This window comes from Phyllobates terribilis, unplaced genomic scaffold (genome assembly GCF_046119375.1).
Source record: "Phyllobates terribilis strain yellow unplaced genomic scaffold, ASM4611937v1 Scaffold_6__1_contigs__length_29720123, whole genome shotgun sequence".
NCBI classification, from domain to species: domain Eukaryota; kingdom Metazoa; phylum Chordata; class Amphibia; order Anura; family Dendrobatidae; genus Phyllobates; species Phyllobates terribilis.
In genome coordinates this window covers 24,721,969-24,731,177 of record NW_027362766.1, presented here as the reverse complement: position 1 = coordinate 24,731,177, position 9,209 = coordinate 24,721,969, and the positions used below count along the sequence as shown (strand labels likewise).

The following is a 9,209-nucleotide window of genomic DNA, read 5'->3' as shown; positions in this document are numbered from 1 at the left end:
ATCCTAAAACCAAGTTGTGTTCCATAAAAAGTGTACTTGAAAGTGTGCTCCTGCATCATAAGACGGGCAAGTCATTGTTTTAAAGGCAAAAATAAAAATCCCCATGATCCAGAAATTGATACAAAGCTACATCACAAAGTGAGAGCATAGTGAAAAAAAAATATTCTTGTCACAACTATAAGGATTTAGTACAATATTGTCCCATTTTCTATCTTTCTACAGATGAGCTACAGTAACATTAAAACAGTATGGTATTAACAAAGTGAGAAAAGATGAAATATTACAATTGATTAATAAAAGAACACTTTTTGAATAAAAAAAAACAGATTTCTTAATTTTCATAGCTATTTTGATGGCTTGTATCAATAACACCCAGGCGACAGAATTTATCCTGGAAGGCATCTCCAAAAATGATGATGTTCAGGCCAATTTTTTTGTAATAATTTCCTTTGTATACGGGACCACGCTATTTGGAAACTCCATACTTATCCTCCTGACGAGAATTGACCATGAGTTGGCCACCCCTATGTATTTCTTCCTTTCTAACCTCTCTCTGTTGGATATTTCATTTTCCACGGTCACGGTACCCAATATGTTAATAAACATTTACACCAGCAATAAGAAGATTAGTTACATTGGATGCTTCACTCAACTCTACTTCTTTCATTTTTTGGGAATCACTGATTGTTTCTTGCTGGTCACCATGGGGCTCGATCGCTACGTGGCGATTTGTCATCCTCTAAGATACTCTCACATTATGAACAGTAGTGTTTGTGTAAGGATGGTCCTTGGTTGCTGGTTTAGTGGTGTATTGTTCTCTTGTTCTCATACATTTACCACTCTTAGCCTATCGTTTTGCTCTTCGAATATAATCAACCACTACTTCTGCGATATTCCACCACTTCTCCAAGTGTCTTCTTCAGACACTCGCAAAAACGTTTTGGAGATTTTTATTTTTGGAGGGTCTATTGTCGGAGGCTGTTTTCTATCGATCTTAATTTCCTATATCTTTATTATCTCATCCATTCTAAAAATCAGCACAGCTAAAGGGAAAAGCAAGGCTTTCTCTACATGCGCTTCCCATCTAACAGTGGTTTGCATCTTTTTCGGGACAATACTCTTTATGTATCTGAGACCCACCTCGGCCTACTCTTTAGATAATGATAAAATGATCTCTGTCTTTTACAACATTATTACTCCTATGTTAAATCCGGTAATTTACAGTTTTAGGAATAAGGAAGTTAAAAGGGCTTTAATGAGATTAGTTAAAAATATAGTCATTCGTGTTAGGTAAGCTTTCAATATCTACAATGGCATAAAAAAGTCTTACATTTACACGTAATGAACAAAAATATAATAATGACGTGACCTGGCTGCACAAACATCACCATACTGAAGAGCTGCACTTATACCATATTTTACCAACACCATATTACCATAATAAAGTAGCATAATCTGAAGGGTCATGGCATTATTTCTTCTCTCCTAAATTTTAAGTGACTTTCAAGGGATCCTGACGCTAGGTGTTTGCTATGTATTCTAAAACCCTTGAGGAAGCAATGGTGAAACGCTCTTCGGATGTTTGGTAAGTGAGTCCTGATATGTCCTGATTACTATATTTACTATTTGCACTTTTGAGACTTTAATAATGTTGGCACTTTCATCTATACCTCTGACACCTAGTCCTGTAGTGATAATATCCTGCTGATAAAACACTGATTTTATTGAAACAGCAACATAGCCTAATAAGTGAGATATTACTGGAATCAGGGTCTTTAGGCTCTACATTTGCTGCTCTCGGATTCCATTGTCTTAAAAAAAATAATAATTTTGGCCAACATGCAAAGTTATGAACTTTGCAAAAACATTTTATTAAGGGATTTGTTTTTATTTCTGTAAAAAAAAATGCACATAAATACTGTAACTTCCAAAATCCTGCTTTTTTTTACAGAGTATTTACCTTCCTTCAGCCACACTGATAGTAAAAACATACTCACTTGGAGTACAGATGATGGCAGTGATGAGTCAACACTTGTCTCCTCCTCTCAGTGTTCTGCTCATCAGTATCAGTAACATCAATCTCCTGCAGCTGCGTCTCCCCAGTGAGACACAGGTAGTGATGAGCGAGTATGTTTGGGCTCGAGCGAGTACCGAGTATCTTCAGTGTGATATGTTTGAATCACTCCCGTGTGCGTGATTTGCGACTGACAGCTTTAATACATGCGAGGAATTCTTGTTTCTTAAGCATTCCTCACATGTATTAAAGCTGTCAAACAGTCGCAAATCATGCACACGGGAGGGATTCAACCATATCACACTGAAGATACTCGGTACTCACCCGAGCATACTCGCCGAAAGGGTTAACCGAACATACTCGTTCATCACTAGTGCTGAGCTGATCTTCACTGCCATCATCTGTGCTCCAAATAAATATGCTCTGATACCAACACAGCTGAAGGCAGGCAAACAGACTGGAGAAAGGCAAGGGTTTGGAAGCTACTTACGTGCATTTTTTTCAGGAATTAAAAAAAAATACCCTAAGAAAGCGATTTGCAAAGTTTCACAACTGTCCATGCTGGGCTCAATTAGAAGAATAAAAAAAAAAAGTTCAATAATGCTTTAAAAGAAATCCAACTTTATATGCCTTCATATGAAGACAGAGTCACATTGGCATTCAAAATGTCTATGCATGAAATAGTATGGCTTTATACAAGTTGGAGCTTACAAGGAGCCTTAATATGAACATGGGCATGAAAGCATCATATCTTTTACTGAGAAGGGCGAGTTTAGATAAAGAAGATATAAAAATCTAAATTTATTTCACAATTGCATATTTTAATTGTCTCAGGGATTTTTTAAAATAGAATTCAATAATATATTGTATGTATATATTATTAAAATATATATATTTTTTGTAATGTTATCATTTTAAATTTATTTGCCTCTTCAGAGAGGAAGAGGACCAGAACTCTAAAGCGCCACCTGTTGGAAGCAGCAATCCTACTAATCACTGTCACGGTATTGACCCTTGTCAGTGCTTTTGTCCTAAATCATATTGCAAGGCACTTTAAAAGGTTGATAGTGACTTATAAGATCGGTGCTTCCAACAGGTGGCACTATAGAGTTCTGCTCCTCTTCCTCTCTTAACAGGCAATTTGCATATTTACTCTCCCAGATGAGCATTGCACGACGAATAAGCCTCCTTACACTGGCATGCCAGGGCCGGTATGTCACTCTCCACGAGGAGAAACTTTACCCCTTAGACCTCATTTTAATTTATCATTTTTGTAATTTTTAATGAAGTTTTAACATATTCTAAATTAATTTTCTAATTATATGTTATTAGTAGAATTAGTCTGTAGATGTCACAAGATATCCATTTACACTGATAAGCAAAAGGGTAACAATGTTTTGAGCTTTTGACTTTCAGGCTCCATATCTCACCATCCACTATTGCTTTAAACGTGAGACTCCCATCATTTTATAGACAATCATCTTGGCTATCTCATACATTAATTTGACTTGCAACTATTTAACATATGATTAGTTAAGCAGATTCTTGTCGTGTCACTGCATTGTTACTGTTTTGCACCTAGAAAATCTAAATTTAAATTTTTATTATTTTGTTAGTATTTTGTAAATCCACCTTTGGCTTTCAACATTGCCTGAATCCTTCTGGGCATGCTCTCCATCAAATTCAAGCATGTCTCGACCGACATCTGATCCTAGGTCTCGTCTACACTTACTCAAAGTTTGCACATACTGGTCGACTCACTTGGGTATGTATGCAGCTTCTTCTTCAACTCTACCCTCAATTGTTGGATTAAATTGAGGTCTGGGGACCATGGAGGCCAATCCAGCAACTCTCCTTCATTGTCATTGAACCATTTCTTCACCAATCTCTCCGTATGCTTCGGGTCGTTGTCCTGCTGGAACACTATGTTGTCCTTTTCATACCCATAGTACTCAAGTGTATGAAATATCTTGTCTTGTAGGATACTCACACATAGCTCAGCATTGAGACCATCATTGATCCTGGTCAAGTATCCAATTCCAATGCCTTTGGCTGTGAAAACAACCCCATCTCATCAGGCTTCCTCCACCGAACTTGAAAGTTCCTTTGATTTCTCCATCCATTAGCCCCTTTTTCCCTTGTTTCTTCCAGACCCATTTGCTCCCATCAGAGCCAAGTCTTTTGACTTTTGTCTCAACGCCCATTTCCAATCTTCTACTGTCTACTTTTTCCACTTTTTTGCGAACTCGAGTCGACGCTTCTTATGACAATACTGAAGTTGATGCTTCTTCACCTATTTTCGAGCCACCATTCCAGACTTGTGTAACGTGCATCGCACGGTTCTTGCATGGACGTCTGTGATCTCACTATTACAAAGCATACGAGTCACCTCCACTGTTTGCCGAATTAGAACTGATAGACCTTGTGATGAGCGACTTGTTGACTCCGATTTTTTGCCCAGACGTCCACCTCTTGGCTTTTGAATGCATGGACGGACTTCATTTCATATTCTTCTAGATGTCATGGCACTCACATAATGCAGTTTGCCAATTTTCTTGGACGAGAGACCGCTATCGATGAGCTGGATGATGCTGTTTCTCTTTTCTTGGAAAATCTTTCTCATGGCTGCTCCTCGATTTTAACCAGTGACCTTGGAAATCAACTTAATAACACACTGAGCTATTAGGGTATGTGAGAACAGATTGTATTTTGCAGTATACAGGAAGAAAATGTGAGGAATGTGTAAGAAATAGACATTCCTCCCATGTAGTAAAACTGTCAAACAATCGCAAATCATGCAGACGGGAGCGATTCAACCATATCACCGAGCAGCTGTAAATACTCAGAGCTCGGCCCGAGCATACTCGGCGAAAGGGTTAATAGAACATACTCGCTCAACACTAATAGCCATCATATTGTATGGCATTGTACAATGAAAGTCAAAAACATCATAAAATAAATGCAAGTAAAAAAAAGAATAAATAAATAAAATGTATTAATAAAATTGTATGTAAAGGAAGTCAAACAATTCTGGTAAGAAGATACGAACAAAAGAATCAATAGCTCTCTTTTATAAGCTTATAGGATCTGTAAAAAGCTACAGAGATTTTTTATGAGATATGTGTTAAGGGGTAATTTTTGTTAATGTCCAAGAAAAATAAAGTTGATCAGCAAGTTCAAAACTAAGGGCACACGAAGTGCCAGAAATGCAAAAATGTTTTTTCTATCACCAACATGTGGATTTTAATTGTTGGACATACATGGAATAAAATTTGAAGATTTTATCAACATGCCAATCAACTTTATTTTTCTTGATCATATTTTATGACGGTCATCAGTATCTGAAATGGCACCCACGGCATATAAAGGACAGATTTCATCATTCATTGCACGATTAGCGATGTATTCAATATTTTTCTCAGTATTTTCTTTAGATCTCACTCCAGGGAATTGAAGTGTCACAGAAGAAGACTTGAAGGTAAGAACGTGAGGAGACATCTAACATGCTATTCCGCTATCCTGAGAGCAAAGTCGAAGGAGGATGCATAACAATTAGATATTTTGCACCACAGCTCCGTTCCTGGACCAAATGTATAAATTGTCTAATGAAAGCCTGGCACCCTGGCATTTTTGGCATGTTTATATGCCCTTTTGTTTTTGAAGTGCCACACACTGTTGTACGCATTGTGTAGGATGTCATCCAACTCCTAGTTCCCTGGCTGCTAACTTGCAAGAGGATGAGGTCTTCAAAACGTCTAGATGTAATGGATATGAGTTGATGAGACCCAATTAAGCATGACTACTATCACATCCCATTACAAAAGATATATCCTTGACCTTTTTGGAACCAGTAATGTAATCATAACCAAAACGGTTATGATTTGATTTGTTTTTTTTTTTTTTTTTACGTTTCCTGAAGTTGCAGAATATTATGTAGGTCCTGAATCAGCTGCCTTCATTGGAATACTTAGACCAGGACCTTCATAAAAAAGTGAGCTTGGAAACCGCATTTTTTTGTTTAATTTGCTGATTAAACTGTTATTGCAGGGAATATGAAATGTACGTATGTCTTTAAGGTATGTGGTTGGCAAGGTCACATAGGTAAATTCAAGACCATTACCCATTACTCAAGCTCCACGCTAGATGGTACCTTGTAGTTAATGTGCAACAAATACAGTTTATGTGACGGAGAGCAGAGGAGAAACACACACCAGTCAAAGTTAGACTAGCAAGAAGTTCGGAGGCTAACTTATGCAAAAAAGATTCTGAGATATTACAGACTGGTTGCTGACAATTATAGATGCCCAGAGAGCTGGTTTGGACTTCTAATACTGCTGGACAAAGCACTTTGGTAGAGCATTTACCTTGCAAATACCAAAAGTTTGCAAACTACTGATTGGCAGAAACCACAGAGACAAATGTTCCGACCTTATTTGTGACCCATAAAAAAATACAGTCCTACACCTTAAAGTAACCTGTGACAACTGAAAGCACCAGCATTCATGCCTTCCAACGACGTGCACTGGATACAGAAGGGTACATTACCTTCTATATAATAGACTGCTTTTTTATTGAGTGAATCAATCCACAGAGGATTGACATCAAGTCAGATTTCCTCAAATGTGTGCATCTGTGTGAATTCAATCAGCAAGGTACTTCCTCCCCCCAAAAAATGTCTAAGGCCATAGTTTAACGCAGTCAATACGACACTCTATTATAGCCAATATAAAAGATGGGAGTCTGCCAAGGCACACCATTTTTTTTGTTTGTAAAGCATAGAGATGTGAGCTCGGAATACACAGATCATTCTTCATAGGGATCGAAAAAGGTCTAATCTGATTGTGGTGTACTGCTTTCAGTGCTCAAACAGATTTAAAATGGGAGTCGTAGACTCAGCCAGTAAATATTAAATTAAAAATTCAAGTGATATTAAGGGATGTGCTGAATCAGTATAGTCACTCATTGTGACTGAATTCATTGATCTTAGATATACTGCAGTAACAAAACCTTAATAATTGCATTTTTTCATTCATACCACAATGCAAATGTGGCACCCCAGAGGGTAGTGGTAGTAATACCATGTCTGGGAGCAAAACAGGAGTTTCCTGGTTAGGAACACATTACCTGCAACACCTCCTGCCCCAGACCAGAAAGGGGAGGATCCTGCCCTGTATAACTGGATCTGGAGGCGGGGTTAGTCAGTCTAAGTCTAAGTCTGAGTCTGGAGCTCAGTGTGTGGAGTCAAGTAGGACACAATGGAGTAAAGAGCCAGGGACTGGAGCTGGAGTTAGCTCATCCTGGATAGTATCCACAGAGGACCTGACGCCGGAGTCCGAGGCTGTGGGGATTGCATACCCAGCAGCAGATACCGCAGGGCAGGAGATTGCAGGTCTCCTGGCCCAACAGAAGCCCGGAGGCTCAGCCACACGAAAGGACCCATACCGCCACAGAGGAGCGAGGAATACACAAGGTCCGAGTCGCCAGCCATACGGGTGAGCGCAGCACGTTACACTCAGGGACGTGGGCTACAACACGACTATAAGCGGGATAGCCAAAGAGTATAGTCAGAACAGCAGACCTACAACTTCACCTGGCCAGGAGGACTCTAGGATTGTTCCCAGACTGATCAGGCCCTCATCACTAGCCGGTACTCCCGTTGGGGCCCATATAATTGCCAACAGTAAAGACCCTGTGACTGCACTGCAAAGACTCAGTGTTGTCATTACTGATACCTTGGACTACCACCACCATCATCCATACAAGCTGCCCGGAAGCTCCACTCTTCCTGCGGGGAGTTACATCACCTTGCTGCACATACCACCAGCTTCAGCGGACTGCTCCGCAGCGGCGGTTCCCAATAACCGCATTCCACAGGTGGCGTAGTCGGACTATACATAACAGATACACATAGACTACCCTGGTTTGACCGCCCTGGGTCACGGACCGGGTCACCGCCACGGTGACTACAACCCCCAGCATCTACAGGCCCGGCTCTGGGTAGCCCACGGCCCAGGGGGCGCGTCAACTTTTGGCGTAGTCGGCAGGATTGCGTGCCCACTACCACCGGGTACTGCGCGCCTTCACAGACTGTGTCACATACCGTGGTGAAGATTTCCCGCCATTGTCCGCCATTTTCGAGTCGCCGCGCGGGAAGAAGAGGGGCGTGATCGCTGGAAACGCGCGAAGTCCAAAGCCCTGCCCCACGCACGGACGCAGCGCCAGGTCCTGGAAGGAGCCACAGTGAACGCTGATGTCAGACGAGTGCGACGCCAGGTCCTCGACAGAGACCATCGCCTACGGAGCTGTGGCCTACGGAAGAAAAGAGAAGGAAGGTAGGCCGCGGTTCACTAGGGGGGAGGAAGACGCTCGATATGGAGGGAACTTCAACCACCGGCGCGGCCGCTGCCGCGGTAATGCCACTCTCCATGCCATGTATACCGGGGGCGGCGTGGTTGCCCCAGTACTCAGGAGAGTCGCACACCCTGAGTGACTTCAATGAGAGACTAAGCAGTTTATTTAAAGTATACCCCCTGTCCGAGGAGCAGAAAGTGAGCATCCTCGTAGGCCAGTTGATTGGTGCAGCCCAGAGAGAAGTAAAATCCTGGTCAGCCAGAGAAAAAGGGACTGTAAAAGAGATACTGGCCCGCCTAAAGGACACTTTTGACATCCGTACTACGGCAGAGATAAAGATGAAGTTTTATGGGTGCAAACAATGGGCGTAGGACAGTGTACGGGAGTATGCTTTAAACCTGCAGGAGGCGCTGAGGGCCATCAAACAGGTAGACCCTGACAGTGTGCATGATGAAAACAGACTGTTAATTGAGCAATTTATTGAGGGTTTACTGTCCAGCGCCCACCGAAACCAGCTGCGCATAATGGCTCTGCAAAACCCTGACTTGGACTTTGCTCAATTTAAGGACAGGGCCATACGGGTGCTACGAGAACCAGCACCAGGAGGGCTACAGCTCACCTGCGCCCAGCTATCACCTACCACCAGAAGGTGGCACCCTTTTCCCCGGAGCCTGTAGGAGCTGATGCACAGACTCTGGACAATGCAGACCTGCACCATCAGGTCCAAGAGTTAACTAAAAGTGTAGCTGCGCTAACCAAAACTGTGCAGTCCTTGCAGGTATATCCCAAAGGAAAGATCCAGCTGTCTTCCAGTCCGGAGGACATCCCGTGGCGCCGACGAAAG

The 9,209-nt window shown here is 41.7% G+C and overlaps 1 protein-coding gene across 1 annotated transcript; it reads left to right on the top strand.

The window, feature by feature from the left end:
• Positions 1-352: 352 nt before the first annotated feature.
• On the top strand, positions 353-1,294 carry LOC141152645 (olfactory receptor 5AP2-like). The gene has a single exon (XM_073637202.1). It carries the CDS (start codon positions 353-355, stop codon positions 1,292-1,294), a length of 942 nt encoding a protein of 313 aa, XP_073493303.1.
• The last annotated feature ends 7,915 nt before the right edge of the window (positions 1,295-9,209 follow it).